The following is a 23,590-nucleotide window of genomic DNA, read 5'->3' on the forward strand; positions in this document are numbered from 1 at the left end:
ACTGGGCCAGGTAACAGGACCCATGACAGGTCTGTGGAGTCGGTGGCAGACAGCACGAGGTCCACTGGGCAGGAAACCACCCCCCACCCCTTCCCCACCCCCCACCCCCCGCCACCGCTGTGGCCTGTGGAGGAAGAGCCGTGGGGCCGGAGGCTGCAGTCAGCACCGAGAAGCAGGGCCAAAAGCAGATCTCTGGGTGGTGCTTTGGCTGATACGCTCCCTCCTGACGCCTGACGTTGACTGGCTTCCTAACAAACACGAGAGCCCATGCTGGGTGCAGTCACCAAGTCCGGATGGGCAGAAGGCAGGAGGGCCAGCACCTGGGCTGGGAGGCCGGGCATCGGAAGTTTGTGAAGGACTCCTTTGGATGACAGCAGAGGAGCCATGTCCCCACAGGGAGCCTTTGATGCCCATCCTGTGGGCTGGTGGAACCTGCGTGGCATCCATAATGTTGTGACAGGCTGGAGGAGGCGGAGGTGAGTGGAGGGCTATAGGAGCATTCTGACAGGTGGCCCTGAGAAAGGCTGGGGGATGTGACTGCTGCTCTGGGCCAGAAGGAGCCCCATCAGCAAGGTCACCACCTTGCGGGGGGTCCCCAGCCAACCAAGGGGCACAGAGCCTCGGACGGTGATGTGACGTGGCTGCTAAGTCAACATCCCCGAAGCCAAAACAGTATTTGCAGAGACGCTGCTCCAGACGGAGTTTTGGGTGAGCCCCAAACGCAGGACATTACTGAGCTGCGGAAGTGTGTTGTGTCTTCCTGCTCCTCCACCCTGACCTGACAGGTGAGCCTTGGTCCCCTGTGCCCAGAGACCCCAGGCAGGGAGAGGTAGGATGTTCACAGCACCTGCATCCACTCACAGGACTTGAATGTCACCTTGAGGCCAAGTCAGAGTTCTGTGGCTGCAACTTCTACCTCTGGACCCAATGTTTGCGGTATGCAGTTCGTGGGCCAGAGGGAATGTGGGGAGGGGACATTCCAGTGTGGACTCTCCAGGCGCAGATGTGGCAGCAGCCACCAGAAGGAGCAGGTGGCTGGGCAAAGGCAACTGCTCCTATGGCTCCAGTAGGTGTAGACAGGCTGCTGTAAGGGGATCCCCCGTGCAGAGCAATGGATCCTGCTCTTCCACCCTCAGGCACGCAGGCACCAGGACCTCTCCGCATTCTCGAGGCGAGGTCTCTGATTCGTGTCCGGGGCCCTCCATTCTGGACATGTGGCCCCTGTGGGTGGGTCAGCACTTGCCCCTCTCTGCTCCTAACATGGGAAGCGTCCACCCATGACATTCTGCCATTCTGCTGGCTGGCAAGTCAGAAGTCTCCCCACGCTGAGTTCCTCCATTGCAATAACCAACCTTTACCTCTTTGACGCCTACAAAGGGGACCCCCACCTACAGACTCATGTACTGGGACAGAACCTCCCAGGGGACCTTCCCTCCAATTCCCCCTCCCCCGCCCCGTCATCCAGCTCAGGGGAGACCCAGGCTATGCAGTGAGCACAGCAGCAGTCCAGGCCACATGGCGGGGAGCCGGGTCCCAGTTCCATGGGCAGAGCTCAGGGCCAACTGTGTGGCTCCACTGGTGATGCTCTTCTCAGTGAAGACTGCTATGTGCCCACCAGCCTTGAGCTGTTGCAAAAGACACAGCCTGAGAGGCTACAGACCAGTCAGTTGAAGACCCCTCCTTGGGGCGGTGAACGAGGTGAGGTTCTTGCATGGGACACCGCTCAGAGGCCAGGCTGGGGGCGGACTCCCCATCCTGGCAAATCAGTGTCTCCGTCAGCTACCGGTGGGGTTTCCTGCCATGACGCTGCTTTGGGTCACAGCAGCTCTGTCCCTACCACATGACTGTGTGCGCTGCGTGTACTGTGACAGCATGTGTCAACACGGGCTGACCATGTGGCTGCCCCCACCTCCTCCATCCACCCCTTGGGGAGGCAGTCTGGTCACTGGACACAGCTATCCCCAGCCAAGTTATCCCCTCCAGAGCACTCACTGTCCACTCCTGGGCAGCACGTCCCCCTTTCCCCTTGGACGTGGGCCCCGGCCAGCACACCCTCCTGGAGGCAGCCTGGCCAAAACAGGTGGCCCCAGGGGTTTGTTCTTGCTTCCAGGGAACTGTATGAACCACTCTGCCCCTCCCAGGATGGAGGGTATGAACCCGTCCTCACAGGTCAAAGGTCTGGCCATGAGGGGACAGCGGGATGGACAGGTACCCTCCCAGGTTCTGTGCAGGGGAGGCAGCTGGGGATGGATCTCCTCAGACCCCAGGACGAGGTGGCTGCGGGGCCTCCCTCCAGAAGACGACCCTGGGGCCGCTCTCCCAAACTGCTGACGGGAACCAGTCCCTGTGTCCCCCAGCTTCAGCCTGTGGCTCTGACCGCAGGACACGGGGAAGGCCCCTCTTGTGTCCCAGCAACACCACCAGTATCCGCTCTAGCCCCATCCTCAGCCATGAAGGACAAACCAGTGCCCCTGGCTGCTCAACCCGAGGGCCTGCCCCTGGGACAGCTCCCCAAAACTGGGACTGGACTTGGTTATTCAGACTGAACTGAGGACTTGGAGACCTGTCTGCCAGCCCAAGTGACCCACAGTGAGAGTGTCTCAGTTTACCTGGGGGCCTTGGACCATGTCAGATGGCTGTACTACACTGTGGTTTAGGGCTGGGGCTTAAGGTCACATGTCATTAGCTTGACCTCTGCAGGGGCCGTGACAGGTCACCTGTGCCTGCATGAGTGACCCCGAACAGAGGCCCTGGACACAAGGCCACAAGCCACAAGGCTCAGAGGGATGTCCCCAAAGGGCCAGACTGAGTGCTGCCACGCATGCATGTGGGAGGAACATGCAGTCTGCATGACCACTGGGTGGGGGGACCCTGGGACCCTTCCCCATGTTGCTTTTCCCTTTCCTTCAATAAAGCACACCCTGAGCGGAATGTTCTGCTGAGTTCTGTGAGTCCTTCAGGTGATTCATTGAATCCAAAGCTGGTCGTGACCCCCCCAAAGTGAAGTTGATGCCAGAAGTGGGGCTGGTCCCGGGGACCCCCAGAATACAGCCGGTGTCAGAAGTGGGGATGGTCATGGGGACCCCCAATGTGCAGCTGATACCAGAAGTGGGGGTGGTCCCTGGGGACCCCCAGAATACAGCCAGTGTCAGAAGTGGGGGTGGTCATGGGGACCCCCAAAGTGAAGCTGATGCCAGAAGTGGGGGTGGTCCCCAGGGACCCCCAAGCTGCAGCTGATGCCAGAGTGGGGGTGGTTCCAGAGACCCCAGACTACAGCTTGTGCCAGAAGTAGGGGTGGTCATGGGACCCCCAAGCTGCATCTGGTGTCAGAAGTGGGGGTGGTCCCGGGGACCCCCAAGCTGCATCTGGTGTCAGAAGTGGGGGTGGTCCCATGGACCCCCAGAATGTCAGAAGTGGAGGTGCTCCCAGAGACCCCCAAAGTGCAGCTGATGCCAGAAGTGGGGGTATTCCTGGGAACCCTGACCACAGAGCCAGCCTCAGTGCCCTCTCCCTGCTCCTGGCCTCCTGGTTGCCCACTCAGAGCTCCTGAATGTTCACCAGGGAGGCCTGCCAGCTGCCCCCTCTGCCTCATTTCTCTAGCTGGCCGTGTCGCCTTCATGCCACATGTTTGTCTCCTGGTTTGCCATCTGTCTCCTCCCCTAGACGACCAGCACCCCTTGGCAGGGCCTGGTACCGGACCTGGGACAGGGTGTGAGCCCTCGGAGAGCTAAGGAGTGAGTTTGGGGTGGGTACGATCACTGTGTCGGGATCATGGGTGCACACCCTCTGACTCTGTCCCACCTCGTCCACCCACGCACCCACCCAGGCTGGCGGTGATTGTGCCCAGCCCCCCAGCAGGCCGCCCCTCATTCCCCAGCCCCTGCCCGGGATGGATTCCCTCCCAGCGCCTCTTCCTGGTGCAGGATCAACATCCCTTGAGCCCCAGGGGCCTACCTTTGTACCAGCTGACGATGGGCTTGGGTGTGCCTATCACACGGCAGGCCAGCTTGACAGTCTCACCCAGCTCAGCTGTGCAGTCTGCCAGCTCCTCTTCGAAATCTGGGGGTTCTAGGTGCACGCGTGCACACACACACACACACACAACACACACACAGGCTTTGAGCTCTTGGTGGGTGGGATAGCCCCCCCCCCAAGTCCTTGGTGCGTCCCTGGCACAGCCAGAAGCCTCAAGGTCAAAGAGTGAGATTGTTATGGACACCACCCCTTGCGACCTTCCATCCAGGACCTGGGTCCGATGGGAGTCAGGGTGAGTGAGGCAAGCTGGATGGGTAACAAAGAACCGCGGAGAAAGGGGATCCTCTCTCCTGTCCTAGGTGGGGAAGCCGACCTGGGGTTACCAGGTCCTTCACGTCCCTAACAGTCTGGGTGCCTGTCTTGTTCTGGAGTGGAGGGCTGTGTGAACCCCGAGGCTTCCTGTACTCAGGTCAGGCTCAGGCTCCCAATCTGGCAGCACTGCCATGTCCAGGACACTCACGCCACACGGGCAGGGCCAGGCGCTGCTGGATGCCGCAGATCTCCTTCACCCAGGAATTCTTGGTGATGACCGTCCGCGCCTGCAGCAGATACTTGCGCACAGAGTCCTCTCGCTCGTGCCAAACCTCAAAGGCGCGGTCGTCACCCTCCACCTGGTCATTCAGGTCGATGCTGCTCAGCTGTGGGGGGAGGCGGGATGCAAACTGACTGTCTGGAAGCAGGACTCCACACTCCCTGCCCAGCCGGCACCCCCTCTGCCCCACTTGGGCTCCATGGGCACCCGCAAACCTTCATCATATTCCGGAAGACATAGCTGAAGGTGTCGGTGCGGGAATCCCGTCTGGGCTTGCAGACCACCAGGTGGTGGCGGAACAGGAAGACATGCCGATGGTGGCCCTTCCAGGGCATCCGTGCGCCCGGCGCCCCCTCCCACACGATGAAGTGGCCCTGGGGAGCATTTGGCTCTCAGTCAGCTCGGTACCTGGTGCCCACATGGCCCCGCCCAGGCCCTCCACTGCGCCCAGCACCCAGCACCCACATAGCTCCGCCAGGCCCTCCACCATGTCCTCTACCCCGCATCCATGTGGCCCCGTCAGGCCCTCCACCCTGCCCTGCACCCGGCACCCACATGGCCCTGTCAGGCCCTCCACCATGCCCCACACCCCGCACCCGATGGCCCTGCCCAGGCCCTCCACAGCACCCCACACCCCGCACCCACATGGCCCCGCACCAGGCCCTCCACCGTGCCCCATTACCCCCACCCACGTGGCCCCGCCAGGCCCTCCACCATGCCCAGCACCTGGCGGATGGGCTCGCCCAGGGCCTGCAGGGTGCCTGGGTAGTTCTCCATGAGCGACACGTGCAGTTGGTTCTCAGCGCGCTGCGGCAGGGCCGACACCACGGCATACGCCTGCTCCAACAGCGCACAGTTCTGCCTGTTCCTCGCCTTGTTGCGGATCAGCTCCTGGGGGAGAAGGCGTCAGGCCCGAGCCCTACCGCCCGCCCGTCTGCCTGACCGCCCACCAAGGCCAGGGAGGGCGGCCACGCGGCGGCCCTGTACCTTGAGCAGGGCCTGGTACTGCTGGACCCGCTCCACAGGCTGTTCCAGGAAGTGCTGCAGGGGTGGCGGTGGTGGCTGTGAGGGGTCTAAGGCTGACAGCACGTCTTCTGTGTATTTCTGTGGGAACCGCAGCACGGGGTTGGGGACACACATGTGCACCCCCGATGGCCAGTGTTACCAGGGCGGAAAGCTGGAGGGCTGGGGCGTGGGGTACATGCACATGTGCATACATGTGCACTGCTCCTCCCTCCGGTGGGCCTCACACCCTCCTCCTGCCCCCCGCAGTGTCACCCTCTGAAGCTGAGCCCAGAGCTTCAGGGGCCCTGCTTTTCTCAGAAAACTATGAGGCATGGGCTGGGGGGCACCTTGTAGAACTCCTGCACTGCTGTGCTGACCACCGCAGACTCGGCTTGTACGCGGCCTACCAGAAACTCCAGGTACTTCTCAAAGGCCGCCTGGTTCTTGATGAAGCACATGGCCACATCGTCATCCGTGTCACACTGCTGCAGCTCCCTCTGGAAGCTGCAGAACAGGGGACAGTGGTCAGGGGGATGGCGAGCCCTCAGGCTGGGGGAGAAACAGGCTGCTGCCCAGGTCTGGGCTGGAGAGGCTGCAGGTGCGGTGTGTGAGGGCATCCACATCTGCACACATGACGTGTGTGTGTCGTGTACACATGCATGCCCACACGTGTCAGAGTGTGCGTCTGAATGCAGGTATGCACGCCTGTGTCTGTGTACACAGAAGTGCATGTCGTGGGACGTGCCTGTCATGTGTTTGGAGAAGTTTCTGGAGCGTTCTCACATATGGGTGCCGGCAGCAGGCAAGGATACTACAGGCGCTTCTGTGGGCGAGCCAGGTATACATGCCTGTGTTCCTAGGGACATCTGTGCCCTTAAACAGGGGTGTGGTGCGCCAGTGGGTAAACCCAGTCAGTGAAGTTCTCTCAGGCATGCGTGAGCATGTGTGCATGTGCATCACTGATATGCATGCATTCGTCTTTGTGCACTTGTGACTGTCACGTGTGCTTGTACCTTTGTGCATGCCTGGCTGGCCCATGTGCATGTGTCTGTGTGCACACCTGGGGGCTCCAGAGCAGCCGTGTGGCCTGCCTACCCACCTACCTGCTGTGGAAATGGCTGATGTCCTGCACGTTTCGAAAGATGACAGCCTTCTGGGAGGCTACAGCCGCAGGTACATGGGGGCAGCGGTCCAGGTGCTGCATGTGGTGGCTTTGCAGGAACTGCAGCTTGCCCACAAAGGCCTGCTCAGAGCTCAGCAGCTCCTGGATGATGGAGCTGGGAGGGGATGGGGTGAGGAGAGACCAAGGAGCTCCTGAGGGGGGCGGGCGGCCTCCTCCTCCCATGCAGCCCACCGCCGCCCACCTTCAGAACAAGCCCGGCAATGTGGGCAGCACCCCCAAGGCTACCTGGAGGCCACAAAGCCGCTCCTGCCCCTGCCTGCCGGACCCTCACCTTAGCCTTGTCTTGTATTCATCCTCAGACACGGCCTCCCCCGGGAACTCGGGGGCCTCAGTGGGCCCCCACTCGGGTGACAGCTGGTGAGAAAATGGGGGATGGTGGCAGGTGGTCCCATCTCTGGCCCAGCCTTGCCCTGTGGGAGGACCCAGGGGTCCATCCCAGGACCCCGCCCCAGCCATCTGGTACCTTGAGCCGCCTGTCCAGGTAGGCAGGGGACACCCAGCCCTGGCGTGAGGGGCTGGACTTGGTGGGCTTGGTGCGCACAAGCCAGCGCAGCGGGTGGGCGGAGTCCAGCACTTCCACATACTGGCCCTCCCGCAGTGAGATGGCATCCTGCTCGGCCCCCAGGGGCAGGTAGTCAGCCGTGACCACATAGATGTCGAAGATCTGGGGGGGATGATGCCAAGTCAGACCAGAGGGATGCCAGCCTGACCTACCAAGACCCCCACAGCCCCCACAAAGACCCCAGAGCGGGGAAAACCCAGACTGGAGCCAGCCGGGCCTCCTGAGGCTGCGGGGTGCCTGGCATCACGTTGGGAGAGAAGCCATCCTGAGGTTCCAGAAGTTCCAGGACAAGCTCAACCCAACTCTGCTGATGGAAATCCCATCAGGGTGGCAGTGAGGCCACCCCAGAGGGCCCAGGGGTCCAGGCCATCCCAGGTGGCAGTATTGTGCTTCCACTCGTCCCCCTACTGGTGCCCTGCCCACTGCCTGCCCCCCACTGCCCCATCAGAGCACCTCGCCACGAGAGTCCCCATCCTCCGACTCCGAGGATGACTCCTGGACGCTGGAGGAGGGGCGGGAACGGCCATGCCAGGGGGATGCAGACGGTGTCTTAGATTCCTCATCGCTGTCACCTCCAGGCACCTGCAGCTTGGCTGGGGGCATAGGGCATGTGATGCCCAGGAAGGGCCTGGCCCATATCCCCTCCCCGTGGGTCCCCAGGGTGCGTGGACAAGGGAATTCAGTCACTGCCCCTACCCTCGCCCCACAGCCAGCGGCGCCCTCACCCTGCGTGATCTTGGCCGACACTATCTCTGTGATCTGGGAGGTGAGCTTCTGCAGGAACTCCTCTGTGCCCACCTCAGCCAGGGACAAGTGGCTATGGGCCTCCACCGCCATGGGCTCTCCTGGGGACCAGAAGCTGGCTCAGCTAGCTGCAGGCCCTGCAGACCTGTGCTCTCCAGGCCTGGACCTGGGCTCAAGTGTCAGCAGTGCAGAGGAATGCACAGACTTGGGGCCATCACTGCTGGAAGCTTTGCAGGGTCGGGTCAAGTGTGAATGAGGGCTGCCTGGATGAGTGGGGGTCAGCTGAGAAGTGACCCCAAAGGTGGGCAACCAGCACACAGAGCACATGGCCTTCCCTTCTCTACTTCTGTGCAGACTCCCTGCTTTCCATTAAAAAGTTACAAATACCCCAAGGTGCCAGAAGGGCCTGTGCAGGTGGCCAGGAAATGAACCGAAGGACCCTGCTGGGGACGGGGGAGAATCCAGGACAGATCAGGTCTGGATGCTGGCATGCCCAGCACCTGCCTCCTGCACTGCCTTCACCTAGCCATCACTGCCACCTGTGTCCAGGCCAGGCATCCACACAGCCCGCTGGGCATGAGCTGTGAGTCAAGGGTCAGATCTGCAAGGCTCAGAAATGGCCCTGACACCAACTAGCATTCAGAATCAGGCCCAGGAGAGGGCAGGAAGCCCTGGCCCAGAGAGGACGAGCAGGTATTTCTGGAGCAGCTGTGGGTCTGGAGCAGCCTCCTCCATGCCTCACCCCTGCACTGGGTGCATCGACCCCCACCCTGCTCCCTGCTCCCAATCAGCCCATACCTTTCCTCTGCCCAGCAAGATCAGTGAAACCTGCAGGTTCTGACATCTGCGTGGAGACGGCTTGGGTCCTAAAGGGGAGGGGCATCCTGAGGGAATGCTTCAGCCGAAGCCCTGGTGTTACAGTGGGGACACTGAGGCACAGAGAGGGACAGGGCCTGGCCCAAGCCACAGAGTCCTTGAGGGGCAAGGCTGGGCTGCAGTCTGGATGGGGTTCCCTCCCAAGGGCGGCAACGCCCCACTCCCAGGCCTGCTGCTGCTGACCTGCTTCCCCTACTCACCCCTGCAGGAAGGTGGAGATGAGGGCCTCCTTCACCCCAGCATGCTCCTCTGCTGCCCCTGCCTCCTTGGGCACTGTCAGGAGAACAGGGTGAGCCTCAGGATGACGCCCCACAGCCCTAAGACAATTCTGGTGGGGACCTGACCCAGGGTGTCTACCCCCCAGCAGGGACCTTGACCCTGGCCCTTGGGAGCCCCAAGGTGGAGTGGGGCCCAGGAGGAAAACACTCAGGGGGGCAGGAGGCTTCTAGGAGGGTCTCATCCAGCTATGCAGAGCCTACAAGACAGGGGTGGGAGCTGGCCCATGGGGCTCTGTGTTCAGGGGGCCAACAGGAGAGGGCTCTGGGTCGGGGGCTCAGTGAAGGTCAGCTGCCCGCAGTCACCCACGCCCACTCACGGCCAGAGATGTGCAGGCTAGCGGAGCAGAGGGCCTGGCCAGCGCTGTTGCTGGCGATGCAGGTGTATGTGCCCTGGTGCTGTCTGCCCACATCCAGCAGGACCAGACTGTGCTGCTGTGCAGAGCTGGCCACCGTGTAGCCTGGCGTGTCACGGCCAATCCACAGCACGCCTCGCTCAGCCTCCTCCCGCAGCCAGTGCACGGCTGGGGCCGGGCACCCTGTGGGCAGGAGGGAACAGTGAGGGAGACTTGGGGAGATGGGAAGACTGAAGGGCCTTGGGGGGAGTCCTAGGTAGGAAGAGGGCAGGGCCCTCTCTGATCCTGGGGGAGGGGTCCCAGGTGGGAAGAGGGAGGGCCCCCCCCTCAGCCTGGGGGAGGAGTGCCAGGTGGGAAGAGGGAGGGGCCCTGCTCTGATCCTGAGGGAAGAGTCCTAGGTAGGAAGGGGGCGGGGCCCGCTCTGATCCTGGGTTTGGCTGTCCTTGTCAAGGGGCAGGACAGTAGGAGGGCCCCACCTTCCACCTTCACTGAAAAGGTGATGCTGGAGCCTTTCTTCACTTTCTTGGAGGTGAATCTTTCCAGGAATCGAGGCGGCACCAGCTGCTGGTACACATCTGGAGAAACAGCAAGCATTGGTGATGAATGCATGTCGAACCCCTGTTCCCCATCCTCGGGGCACCAAGGCCCCCCTCCCAGGTCCCAGCCCCATCCCATCTGGAGGTTGGGTCTCCACAGCCTACAGTGCACCCTCCTCCACCTGCGACGCTGTGTCCCTCACTCACTTTGCTGAGCCACCCACCCACCTCTGCCCACCCGAGTCGGTTCACCTGATTCTGGCTTCTCTTCGGGATCTTTGGGGCCTGAAAGAGGCAAGAAATGGAAGTCAGGCCTGTAGCACCAGGGGGCCTCCCTCCTCTGGGCCTGTGCACCTGCTAGGGGTAGGAGTCTGTAGGGGTGTCCCACCCACTCTCATACACACAACCCTCCACGGCCCCAAGAGTGTGGGCGTCGATCTGGAGCCAGCACGTGGGGTGGCACCGAAGGGTGAGTGAAGCCTGGGCAGAGCTGGGTCCCTCGGCCACTCCCTCTGGCGTGACCTGGGAGCACCTTGCGATGCTCAGAACTTGGGACAAAGGAGCTCATACCCATCCTCCAAAAGTGACTCCTGACCTCCTCTGCAGTCTCCTGGTGCTCCCACACTTGTGGGTTTGTTTCACTGCCTGCCTGCCCCCACCCAGGCCACTTGCACTGCCCAGGTGGGGACACCCAGTCCCCCGCACCCACCTCGGACCAGCAGCCGGGCTGATGAGTAGGCAGCGCCCACAGCGTTGCTAATGTAGGCTGAGTACTGGCCAGCATCCTCCTTGGTGACAGATACAACCTCCAGGGTGTGAAGCGTCTTCCTGTCAGCCATGCGGATGTGTGCAGAAGCCGTCAGGGGCTGCCCGTCTTTGAACCAGTACAGCCGTGGCGCTGGGTAGCCTGGGACCACAGGGGACTGGTCAGCACACAGCCCCCGGCCAGTGCGCCCTGCTCTCAGAACCCCCGGCCCCCATGCCCACCCAGCCTCCACTGTCCAGATGGCGCTCCGGGCCATCTGTCTCTCTTCCTCACCTTTCACTTTGAGCTGGAACTTGGCCAGGCGTGTGCCAGGGGCCACCTGGAGGTCCTTCATCTCCTCCACCACCTGGGGCAGCTGCCCCTCCTCTGAGGTAGACTCCGTGCCCTCTTGCTCCCGGCTGGTGGGAGAACAGAGAAGGGGCATGAGGTGGACCAGCAAGGGGTCAGGCCTGGATGGCTCCTGCAGACCCCTGCTTGCTGGCAGGACACTTCCAGGGCCTGGCTGAGAGCTCCAGGACTCAGGTTCCGTCTGCCCAGGCCAGCACTGCCGCCCCCCCTGGGCCTGCACCACCAGCCTGCTGGGTGCTGCCTGCGTCTACATGGACCTCTACCTGGACAGGTAGCCTTGGGCGCTGAAGTAGGAGGAGGTCTCCGTGGCATCGGCCGCAGTTTCATAGTCCGTGCTGGTCACTGGGAGAGGAACAGTGGCTGGAGTGAGCTCTGTGCCCCACCTGCCCAGGCATGGCCCCCCACCTGGCTCTCAGTGCGAGGCCATCCCTAGGAGCCACTGACACTCCTGGGGGAGAGGACATGGGGCACATGGTAGACGGTGTCCCCTCCACACCCCAGGCTGTCTCCATGTTTCCAGGCCTGTATCTAACTGCAAGTCCCAACAAATTGTCAATACTGGGTGATGCTGGGCCTTGTGACTGGCAGAGAGCAGCCACAGCTGTATCCTCCAGTCTTCCCCACTAGGGAACAAGGGGTGACATATACAGCCAGCCGTGAAGGAGTAACAGGGTCTGGACTCACCCTCTGCTGTAGGCAGGATGTTCGTGTCCCCTTGACCTCAAATGTGGAAACCTGCAGTGTGCTGGTGTCAAAAGCGGGTGCTCTGGGAGGTAGTCAGGGAGTCAGGAGCTCCTGACAGCGGAGCCCCCACCGTGGCAATGGCATTAGTGCCCTGACAGGAAGCAACCCCATGCGAGGAAGAGCTTGACTGCAGCCACGAGCAGTACACTTCTGTTGTTTCTACCACCTGGTCCCTGCTGCAGTAGCCCCAACAGCCTCCCCTTTCCCCATACAGAATGTGGGACAATGGCTGTGATAGTGTGATTTATAAGAAATACGGACTCGGCCCTTGTCACTGTTCCTGGCTCAGAGGTCCTAAGGCCCTTGGGTTTCCCAACTGAAGACAGCAATGAAGGTGTCACGGTGTTCATAACAAGCCCAAATTCATGTTGTTGTGGTGACTTTAGAAAGCCCCTAGGGATGGCGGCTGGTGGCCTGTGGACCCCACCGTGGGACCAGAGAGTTGGAGGCTTCAGTCCTTCCCCTGACCTCTGGGAAGGGGAGATGGAATCAATCACCAATGGACAATGGGTTAATCGATCATGTCTATGCAATGAAGCCCCCATGAAAACTCAGAGGGACAGTCTCAGCATTGGGGGGGATTGAAGGCTGGGGAGCACATAGAGACGTGGGGAGAATGACATGCCTGGAGAGGCATGGAAGCTTCCCATCCCTTCCCCAGCATCTTGATCTGGGCGTCTCTTCTAATGGGCTATCCCTGAGTTATATCCTTTTGTAATAAACCACTAATCTAGCAAGTCAAACATTTCCCTGAGCTCTCTGAGTCCCTCCAGCACATTCATCAGACCCGAGGAGGGGCCGTGGGAACCTGTGATCTGTTGCCTGTGGGTCAGAGCACAGGTGATGTCTGGACTTGGGGTTGGCGTCTGAAGTGGGGGTGGTCTTGTGGGGCTGAGCCTGTGGGGTCTGATGCCATCTCCACATAGATGGGGCCAGAGCTGAGTGAATTGTAGGACCCCCAGCTGGTGTCAGAGAATTTCCTGTTGATCCCTTACAGATAGGAAATAATGGTGAGCCCTGTGATCACCCCAGCTTCCTGCCTTCAGTGTCCAGGTCTAGGAAGGGAAACTGAGGTTGGCAGAGCCAGGTAGACCCTGAGTTGAGGAGACAGAGTTGGCATCCTGGGAGATGAAGGCTGCTGGAGTCCACAGGACGGAAGCCAGAGAAGAGAGAGCTGCACACAGAGAGTGGGGACCCTCTCACTGGAGGGTCAGCAAAGCACTGACTGGCATGTGAACATGGGGAAAGAGACCTCTGAAGGGGCCATGGACACAGTGCGGAGGATACTGTGTTTCTAGTCAGACTGGAAACTTTCACAGTCTGTGGATCAGGTGCTCAGGAAGTCTTTCCTTTCAGTAGAGGGAGGGAATCAGCCCAGCTTCCTGGGCCCCACCTCTGAGGAGGATCTCAAGAAGGTCTGAGACACTGATCCTAAAACTCATGTAGAAATGTGATCAGCAGACACACTGATCCTAAAACTCATGTAGAAATGCAAAGGACCCAGAGGCTCAAAACAGTCTTCAACGAGAGCAAAGTTGGAGGACCCACATGTCTAGATTTCAAAACTTACAATGAAGCTACAGCCATCAAGACAGCATGGTGGTGGCATGATGGTCAGATCATGGATAAATGAGACAGAATGAAGAGCCCAGAAATAAACCCACTTGTTTCATGGAAATGAGATTTTGACAAGAGTTCCAGGACCATCTTATGGAGGAAAATAGTCTTTTCCACAAACAGTGCTGGAACATTGGATTTCCACAAGACAAGGATGAATTTGGGCCCTTAGCCTCTCACCATATACAGAAAGCAAACCTAAATGTCAGAGCTAAACCTGTAAAACTCTTAGAGGAAAGCATGGTTGTAAATGTGTATAGCAAAAACTAGGTGATGGTCTTGTAGACATCACAACAAAAGTACAAGCAAGCAAAGGAAAAGTAGTGGACTTCATCAAATTGAAAATTTTGTGTATCAAGAAAGTGGAAAGAAAACCCTCAGAATGGGGAAAAATGTTCAAAAATCATATATTTGATAATGGCCTAGAATATATAAAGAACTCCTACAATTCAAAATCAAAACCCAATCTGAAAATGGGGAAAAGACCTGAGTAGACATTTCTCCCAAAAAACATACACAAATATCCAATAAAAGATACATGAAAAGATACTCAACATCATTAGTCACCAGGGAAATGCAGGTCTAAACCACACTGCTTAGGGCAGCAATTACTAAAAACCCCTGGGTGGCTCAGTCTGGTTGAGTGTCCAACTTTGCCGCAGGTCATGATCTTAAGGTTCGTGGGTTTGAGCCCCACATCTGGCTCTGTGCTGACAGTACAGGATCCTCTGTCTCCCTCCCTCTGCCCATCCCCTGCTCGCTCTCTCTCTCTCATAAATAAATAAACATTAAATTTTTTTAATAAATAAAAAGGTGAATAATAACAAGTACTGATGAGGATGTAGGGAATTTGAACCTGCATCCATTGCTGGTGGGAATTGACAATGGCACAGCCCCTGTCGAGCATGGCCATTCCTCCAAGAGTTAGCCACAGAATTGCCATATGACCACGTGATTCCACTCCTAGGTATGTGTCCAAGAGAACTGAACACGTATGTCACAAAAAACAATTACTTGTACACAGATGTGTGCAACAGCATTACTTATAAGACCCAAGACAACTGATGGATAAACACCACCTGATGAATGGATAAGCAGTCCACATACAAGGGAGTATTGTTCAACCTGAAAAACAGATGAGGTACTGATGCATTTTACAACACACATGGATCTCTGGGACATGTTCAGTGACAGGAACCAGACACAAAAGGCCACGTATCATATGATTCCATTTATATGAAATGTCCAGAACAGGCAAAGCCACAGAGACAGAAAGTAGCTTAGTGGTCTCCAGGGGCCAGGGAAGGCAGAGTGGGGATTGACAGTGAATGGACACAGGGTTTCTTTCTGGGATGACAGAAATGCTCTGGTGTGGGAAATAAGCATAAGAATTCCCTGAGCTTGGGGGCACCTGGGTGACTCAGTTAGGTGTCAACTTCAGCTCAGGTCATGATCTCGCAGTTCTAGAGTTTGAGCCCCACCTTGGGCTCTGTACTGACAGCTCAGAGCCTAGAGCCTACTTCGGATTCTCTCTCCCTCTCTCTCTCTGTCTCTCAATCTCTCTCTGCCCCTCCCCCACTCGCACTGTGTCTCTCAAAAATAAGTAAATGTTAAAAAAATAAAAATAATAATTTCCTGAGCTTGCACTAATGAGTTAACAAGGCTTAGGATGGAAAGCCGCCTCGACAGGATGAAAGTGTCCGCGACCAGTTAGAGGCGGAAAGCCACTACAGGGTAGAAGCACCCGACGTTAGCTAGAGAAAAGGTGCTTTGTTAGCCTTGAGGCACCCTGCTCCAGCAACCTTACACTTTGGAGATAGGAGCTGCTTGGCTGTATCACCCACAGAGAAACACTGTCCATCTGGTGTATCATTGTGCTTTAATCTCAACTTTTTTTTTCAATATATGAAATTTATTGTCAAATTGGTTTCCATACAACACCCAGTGCTCATCCCAAAAGGTGCCCTCCTCAATACCCATCACCCATCCTCCCCTCCCTCCCACCCCCCATCAACCCTCAGTTTGTTCTCAGTTTTTAAGAGTCTCTTGGGGCGCCTGGGTGGCGCAGTTGGTTAAGCGTCCGACTTCAGCCTGGTCACGATCTCGCGGTCCGTGAGTTCGAGCCCCGCGTCAGGCTCTGGGCTGATGGCTCAGAGCCTGGAGCCTGTTTCCGATTCTGTGTCTCCCTCTCTCTCTGCCCCTCCCCCGTTCATGCTCTGTCTCTCTCTGTCCCAAAAATAAATAAACGTTGAAAAAAAATTAAAAAAAAAAAGAGTCTCTTATGCTTTGGCTCTCTCCCACTCTAACCTCTTTTTTTTTTTTCCTTCACCTCCTCCATGGGTTTCTGTTAAGTTTCTCAGGATCCACATAAGAGTGAAAACATATGGTATCTGTCTTTCTCTGTATGGCTTATTTCACTTAGCATCACACTCTCCAATTCCATCCACGTTGCTACAAAGGGCCATATTTCGTTCTTTCTCATTGCCATGTAGTACTCCATTGTGTATATAAACCACAATTTCTTTATCCATTCATCAGTTGGTGGACATTTAGGCTCTTTCCATAATTTGGCTATTGTTGAGAGTGCTGCTATGAACATTGGGGTACAAGTGCCCCTATGCATCAGTACTCCTGTATCCCTTGGGTAAATTCCTAGCAGTGCTATTGCTGGGTCATAGGGTAGGTCTATTTTTAATTTTCTGAGGAACCTCCACATGAAAAGATGCTCAACGTCACTCCTTATCAGGGAAATACAAATCAAAACCACACTCAGATTTAATCTCAACTTCTAATGCCACTCGCCCCCCGAACCCTTTCCTTGTTACACACACAAGTTATTGGTCCCTAGCTTATTGGTTTCTTCAGCAAGTTCACCACATATGTAAAACCTTGAGAGCTCAATCAATACAGACACGAAACCCCTGTTTGGGGTTCTTGTCTCCTCCCGGACATTAGCCTCTCTCATATGCAATTCTGCATCTGCTCTCTTGCTGGACACGAGAGAACTTCAGATTCAAAGTCTGCAACACTCTGGCACTGGATGGTCATGCTGGTCGCACAACATTATGAATATACTACAATCCACTGAATTGCACATTTTTAAACAACTTCGATGGTGTGTAAATATCTAAACATTTTAAATCCCAAGAGAAAAGGAAAATTTTGCACAGAGAAACAAAGGTAAGAATGGCATCCTATTTCTCAGGTGGAAACAATGCAAGTTAGTAAACAGTGGAACAGCACCTTTAAAGAATGAAAAAGAGAAAAAAAAAAAACATCCTAACAAAAATACCTTCCAGAACCAAAATAGAAATAGACGTTTCTTTCAGGCATACAAAAGCTGAGAGAACTCTAGCATACCCAGACTACAAAAAAGATGTGGAAAGATGTCCCTCAGGCAGAAAGAAAGTGAGAGCAGATGGAAATCCAGATCTACACAGCAGAATGAAATATCTCCTACTGGGTAAACACACAATCTGGTCTCATTCGAGGTAACTGACTTACTGTTGTGTGCAGTTGTGCTGATGATACTGACTCCACATTTGGCCCTACATCTTGTTAGTGTTGCTTGATGACCTCTCCTGGGCCCCTGTGTTCCCGGCCCCTTGGAAACTCATATACAGGTCTTAGAAGTGCCCACCAAAACTGGGATGGGGGAGGTTTGCTTTGGCCTCCCGTGAATCTGTTAGAGATAACCTAGTTTTTCTCAGACCTTATATACCCTTCAGTCTCCAGCAACCGAGGTCGCTTGTGTCATAACTACAGAAGGTGACACTGACATATCCCTTTTCCTTGCCAAGCAGTGTTCCCTACAATGGCTGTACCACTATGTAACCATCGCCCACTGAAGGACAGCTGGGTTGTGACCAGTTACTGGCTGTTGAGAATAAGGTTGCTAAGAGCCTTTGGGTACAAGTTTTATTATGAATTTGGGATTTCATTTCTCTGGGATAAACACCAAAAACAGCAACTGTTGCATTACATGTTAGCTATGCGGTTGGTTTTGTAACTGACTGCCACCCTCTTTTCCAGATGGAGTGTACCATGTTACATTCCTGCCAGCAATGCATAATCAATCCTGTTTCTCTGCCTCCTCGCCAGCACTGGGTGTTGTCTCTATTTTTTATTTTAGCCATCCTGCTAAGTGTAGAGTGACGTCTCGCTGGGTTTTGATCATCATTTCCCTGGTGGCTAATGATGGTGAATATCTTCCATGTTATTTGCCTTCAGGGTGTCCTCTGGTGTGAAACATCTGGACATGTCTTTTGCTTCTGTTCTAACTGGATTTTTAATTTCTTTTTTTTTATTGTTTACTGTTGACCATTCTTTATATACACAGTAAAACTGTGGATTGTGAACAACTTGTTCTGCGAGCATTCCACAAGATGAGCAAACATTTCTAATAAATTTTAACTTGATAAACTGAGCGATGTGTTGCAATATGAGTAGTACGTGACACTGAATGTCACATGATTACAACTGAGCCAATGGTTCTTCTCTCTCTCTTTCTCTCTCACTGCAGGATTGTGGGTGATTGTCTTCTATGCTCAGATGCTCATGCTCAGTCTCAGGCCATGGCATTTCACAGAAATCAGTGGTTTTTCAAAACATTGGAAGGTGCCCACAACTGGCACTTGTGCTTTTTTTTTTTTTTTTTTTTTTTTTTTTTTTTTTTTTTGTCACTTCCAATCACCTATGGACAGCCCTTTGCTTTTCCATACAAGAGTGAGCTTAGGTAGGAATGCTTAGCTTCATTCTAGGTCAGGCTGCCTGCAGATATAGATCATTTCCTCTGCCGCCTTATTGACAGTTACATTCAATACATGACAAGAGTTTATTAATACTGTAGTGAGGTCAACATCCGTGTGAGTGTATAAAATGGCCCCCATGCAGAAGGTTCCATGGAACCAATAGATAGCAGTGATTCCATTAGTGATAGTGAAGGTTGCCCTACACAATAATCCTCCTCTCCCTTGTCTCCCTTACACCAGCCACAAACATTTTCAGGGTAAGTACATGTTAATTTTTCTTTATATTTTGTATTTTCTTGATTATTTTGCATTATATTACAGTATTGTAATCATTTTTATATGAGTATTTCGGGGCTGTGGAGCAAGTCATCTGAGTTTCTATTGTTTCTTATGGGGAAATTTGCTTTGATATAGGAGCACTTTGGATTACAAACATGCTTCCGGAATGAATTATGCTCACAAACCCAAGTTTTCCTGCACATATATTTCATGCTTTCCTTATTTTTATTGGTTTCAGAGGTAGAATTTATTGTATATATTTTTAGATAAAGTCCTTTACTAGATATGTGGTTTGAAGATACCTTCTCCCATCCTGTACTCTGACAACCCTCTGCACGGGGTCTTTCTCAGAGCAAACATTCATAACCTTTACCAATTTTCCCTTTTATGGGTGTGCTTAGTATCAAATCTAAGGAGTGTTCTCCTGGATCCTAAATATTTTTCCCTATTTTTTTTCCTGAAACCTTCATAGTTTTGTATTTAACATTTACATATATAGTCCATTTTGAGCTAATTTTTGTATAAAGCCAAGGTCTAATTCTTTGCCTATAAATGTCCCAATGACTCCAGCACTACTTGAGATTCTATCCTTGAATCTGAAATTCTATCCTGCCTCCACTTAATTGCCCTTGCACTTCTGTCAACAATCAAATGGATGTACTTGTCCTGAGGCCCACCAGGAGTCTCGGCATTAGAATACAACATGCCTCCTGGTCCCATATCACTCAGGAAACTTCCAGGGATTTAAGAACTGTGTGCTAGGAACCCGGAACAAGACCAAGTACATATTTCTTGTTGTGCCATAGCTAACTGCCCAAGTGTGCCGGACACCTCCAAACTGTCCCAGGACCCTCCCCAGCCTAGGCACCTCCCAAGGAGATAAGGTCTCTGCCCCCACCCCAGCCACAAGATATGAGGCTCCACATCCTGTCCGACCCGAAACCAGTGCTCTCTGGGGGCTGCCACACTCACGGTCCACACGGAGCTCTGCCTTGGTGGACGACACACCCATGCTGTTCTCAGCCATGCAGCGGTAGACACCCATGTCTGCAGGCACCACTGCAGTGATGATGAGCTGGTGGCCGCCCTGTTGGTCCTCACTGATCATGTAGTGGTCATCCTCCTCCAGCATCCTGCCGTCCTTGAACCAGCACACGGCGGGCACCGGCTGGCCTGTCACCACACAGTCGAAGCTCACGGGGTACCCGTCCTGCACCTCCTGATTCTGCAGCTCAGTCAGGAACACTGGGGCTGGGAGGGTCAGGCAGGGTATGCAATGAGCTGGCCCCAGGGTCTCCACCAGTCAGCCCAGCTGCCAGCGGCTCAACGTGCATCCAGTTCACGGCACCCATTCACGTGGGAGTGCTTGCAGACCCCGGGGCTAAACACAATTCTGCGTCTGCCAGCTTCACCCCTGTTCTCTAGGAGGATCCTCTCCTTGCCAACCTGCATCTCAAGCCACTGAGAAGCCAGAGGGATAGTGGGCAGGAAACAGGTAGGAGGGGCAGGTAAAGAGAGACAGAAGTCGTGTGGGCTGCAAGCATGAGAATGGCCCATAATTGCACAGGGGAGGTTTCCAGACATGAGGCCATGGGGGTTATATACCTTCTTTACTCCTAGGGAAACACAAGGGAATGGTGGAGTAGCTTTAAAAATAATTTTAGTTGCTGGAGCAGAAGATGGGGGCCGTGGAATACCACCTTTTATACTGGTTTTACCCCAAACCCTCACGGAGCAAACACAAACTCTGGAAAGTCCATATTCCTATACCCACTTCATAGACGACACTGAGGCTCAGAGTAGCTAGCACGTAACAGACAGAGCTGGACTTAAACCGAGCTCTAACCCCAAATTCAGGGCTCCTCCAGCTCGGGGCAGCTGCATCCGCAGTGGCCCCAAGCTGGAGCCCAGCCAGCTCCCTGAGTCTTCAGCTGACCCAGGTCACACCTGCCCTGCCCCCCCCACCTCCCGGCCCTGCCCCCCCACCTCCCGGCCCTGCCCCCCCACCTCCCGGCCCTGCCCCCCCACCTCCCGGCCCTGCCCCTCCCCCTCCTGGCCCTGCTCCACCCTCCCTTCCAGGCCCCTCCCTCGCCCTCCCTTCCAGGCCCCGCCCCACCTTCCCTTCCAGGCCCCGCCCCATCCCCATTCTAGGCTCCACCCTTTACCGCACCACCCCCCCTCATCCCAGGCCCCTCCCCCTTCCAGGCCCCGCCCCCTCTTTTCCCTGCCCTGCCCTCCCTTTCCAGCCCCGCTCCTCCTCTTCCAGGCCCCGCCCTCTCCCTTCCTGTCCTCCCCCTCCAGGCCCTGACCCCGCCTCTCCCCCTTGTCGCCCCTCCCCCTTTCTGGTCCCGCCCCTCCCCTTCCCGCCCTTCCCCTCCAGACCCTGCCCCCACCCCTCCTCCCTTGTCGCCCCTCCCCCTTCCGGCCCCGCCACAGACAGCGCGCAGACTCACCGGCGTCTGTGGTCAGCGGCCGGGGCACCACCTCCTGAGCTGCTGTGGGGGCAGGAGCCACCTTGCTGATGCGCATCTCCACCCCCCGGGGCCCCTGCTCTGACAGGCTGATGTCCACGCCGATGCCCATGGTGCCAAACATCTCCCGGAAGCAGGTGGCCGCACGGTGGGCCTCGGCAAGCGCCTCGAAGCGAATGTAGACAAAGTGCTCTTCTTCGCGGTACGTCCGCCAGTCCCCCGGCTCCTCCGGCTCCGCCGGGCCTTCGTCTGCGCTCAGGAAGAGCTCTTCGTCCGATACTTCGGCCGGGCCCTTGGTGCGGAACAGGCGGTGCAGCCGCCGGGCTGCTCGGCGGAAGGCGTCATCCAGCTCGCCCCCCGAGGAGCTCTCCGCCTCGCTCTCCGTCCCGCTGACTACCACACAGGCGCTGTGGGCCACGTGGCCGAACTTGCTGCTCACCTGGCAGGTGTAGCGGCCAGCGTCTGCACGGCCCAGGCCCGTCACCAGCAGACAGCAAGTGCCGTCCCCAAGCTGGTCGATGTGGTGGTGCCGGCCGTCAGTCAGCTCCACGCCGTCCTTCAGCCAGCGAGCACACACATCCGCCTTGCTGGACACCACACACTCCAGACGCAGGACATCCCCCACCTGTGCCTCAGTGTCCCCAAATGTGCGGGAGAACACGGGTCCTTCTTGCTGCTTCATCTCTTTGCGGACCTTGTAGCCTTTGAAGGCAGCCTGGATCTTCACCGCTGCCTTGTCCATGGACGGGTCACCCAGGTCTTCAGCCCTCAGGCTTCCCGGGGGTGGGTGAACTGCAGGTGGCTGTTCCTGATGCTTCGGTGGCTTCCCAACTGCAGGGATCCCAAGCTGTGTGCACAGGTAAGGCAGGGAAACTGAGGCCCGTGATAGAGAAAAGACAGTGCAGGGACATACAGGAAGCTGGAAGCAAAGCTCATGTTTCACTTCACCATGCTGCTCTGCCTTCTGCCTGCCTGAAATTGCATAACTTTCACAGAGGCTGGATGCCTTATGACTCCTATTGCCACTGAGAGGCAAGCCCACCTACCTGGACAGGGACTGACAGGTTGTGAGGAACACCACAGAGAGACCAGTTTAGCTCTTAACAGCCAGGTGGATGGTGGGTGGGAGGATGCATGGGTGGTGGGAGATGGGTGGGTGGATGGTGGATGGATGGGTGGGTGGGTGGGGGATGGTGGATGGATGGGTGGGTAAGTGGTGGATGGATGGGTGGGTAAGTGGTGGATGGATGGATGGATGGATGGATGGTGAATGGTGGATGGGTGGGTGGGGGATGGGTGGGTGAGGGATAGTGGATGGAGGGATGGGTGGGTGGGGGATGTTGGATGGAGGGATGGGTGGGTGGGTGAATGGTGGATGGATGGATGGATGGATGGGTGGTGGATGGGTGGGTAAATGGTGGATGGATGGATGGATGGATGGGTGGTGGATGAGTGAATGGTGGATGGATGGATGGGTGGGTGGGGATGGTGGATGGAGGGATGGGTGGTGGATGGGTGAATGGTGGATGCATGGATGGATGGGTGGTGGATGGGTGGATGGATGGTGAATGATGGATGGGTGGGTGGATGGATGGTGGATGGGTGGGTGAATGGTGGAAGGATGGATGGATGGATGGTGAATGGTGGATCGATGGATGCATAGATGGGTGGGTTGGTAGTGGATGGATGGATGCATGGACAGAGAATGGATGGCAGATGGGTGGTGAGTGGATAGGTGGTTGTATAAATGGATGTTATATGGACAGATGTATGGATAATGGAGAAATGGGTGGGCATATGGCTGATGAAGATCTGAGACATCCAGGCCTCTCTTCGAAGGCCACACTGGACACTCACCTTGCCGGCCAGTGGTGAGGTGCTGGGCTTCCCAGCCTTCTTGAGGTAGGTAACCAGGGAGGGAGTGCCTGCCCGGGACTCGTCGTCAGAGCTGGTGTGCGAGAGGTCGGCCTCGCCAGTGCGTGCCAGCTCGTCTGCTGTGGAGTAGTCCTCAGAGAGGTCTGGGGCCGCTTCTTCTACCTCCTGCCGCGGGCGTGGTGAACGACCATCCTCCTCGGGCAGCTCACTGATGGAGTCCAGCGTGGGTTCACGGCTCATGCGACGCTTCCGGGCCAGGGCCTCCCACAGCAGGTGCAGGTCACCCTCCTGGGCTGCCTCGGGGGGCAGGCTGGGCTGTGCAGGGGCCTCATCCTCAGATCCCGTGGTCAGCACCACTAAGAAGGACAGGAGACTGATCAGCAGAGTCGGGACAGACCCTCAACCCCAGGCTGGCCATGGCGGCTGTGTGGTTCTTCTCAGTAGGCCTCTGGCACCTCCCTGGGCCACCAGGGTTTTCTGGAGGTCCAGTCTTTATGAAGTTTCAGAGGCTCTGAACTGCCCTCTCAGCCTCAGCTTCCCCTGCTGAAGCCAGACTTCACCCTACCTTGGGCACCTGCACAGGAGGAGTGAGCCCAGGGGAGCACGGGGCCAGGATCAGTGCAGATGCAGTGGGA

General features: G+C 56.3%; 1 protein-coding gene across 3 annotated transcripts in view; it reads right to left on the reverse strand.

The window, feature by feature from the left end:
* Positions 1–23,590, reverse strand: part of OBSCN (obscurin, cytoskeletal calmodulin and titin-interacting RhoGEF) — a 159,135-nt gene that overhangs the window by 24,393 nt on the left and 111,152 nt on the right. For all 3 annotated transcript variants that reach the window (XM_047851995.1, XM_047851979.1, XM_047851985.1), the window contains 22 exons: positions 22,938–23,311; positions 21,063–21,927; positions 19,582–19,860; positions 11,482–11,560; positions 11,144–11,268; positions 10,814–11,011; positions 10,357–10,389; positions 10,045–10,143; positions 9,533–9,751; positions 9,138–9,210; positions 8,860–8,927; positions 8,043–8,162; positions 7,771–7,910; positions 7,219–7,419; positions 7,027–7,109; positions 6,676–6,849; positions 5,920–6,076; positions 5,555–5,671; positions 5,294–5,458; positions 4,783–4,941; positions 4,496–4,673; positions 3,955–4,068 (listed from right to left, as the gene is read on the reverse strand). In XM_047851995.1, the coding sequence (XP_047707951.1) occupies positions 3,955–4,068; positions 4,496–4,673; positions 4,783–4,941; positions 5,294–5,458; positions 5,555–5,671; positions 5,920–6,076; positions 6,676–6,849; positions 7,027–7,109; positions 7,219–7,419; positions 7,771–7,910; positions 8,043–8,162; positions 8,860–8,927; positions 9,138–9,210; positions 9,533–9,751; positions 10,045–10,143; positions 10,357–10,389; positions 10,814–11,011; positions 11,144–11,268; positions 11,482–11,560; positions 19,582–19,860; positions 21,063–21,927; positions 22,938–23,311 (4,020 nt within the window). The remainder of the gene's footprint in view (positions 1–3,954; positions 4,069–4,495; positions 4,674–4,782; positions 4,942–5,293; positions 5,459–5,554; positions 5,672–5,919; positions 6,077–6,675; positions 6,850–7,026; positions 7,110–7,218; positions 7,420–7,770; positions 7,911–8,042; positions 8,163–8,859; positions 8,928–9,137; positions 9,211–9,532; positions 9,752–10,044; positions 10,144–10,356; positions 10,390–10,813; positions 11,012–11,143; positions 11,269–11,481; positions 11,561–19,581; positions 19,861–21,062; positions 21,928–22,937; positions 23,312–23,590) is intronic.

The sequence above is a fragment of the Prionailurus viverrinus genome, chromosome A1 (genome assembly GCF_022837055.1).
Source record: "Prionailurus viverrinus isolate Anna chromosome A1, UM_Priviv_1.0, whole genome shotgun sequence".
NCBI lineage: Eukaryota > Metazoa > Chordata > Mammalia > Carnivora > Felidae > Prionailurus > Prionailurus viverrinus.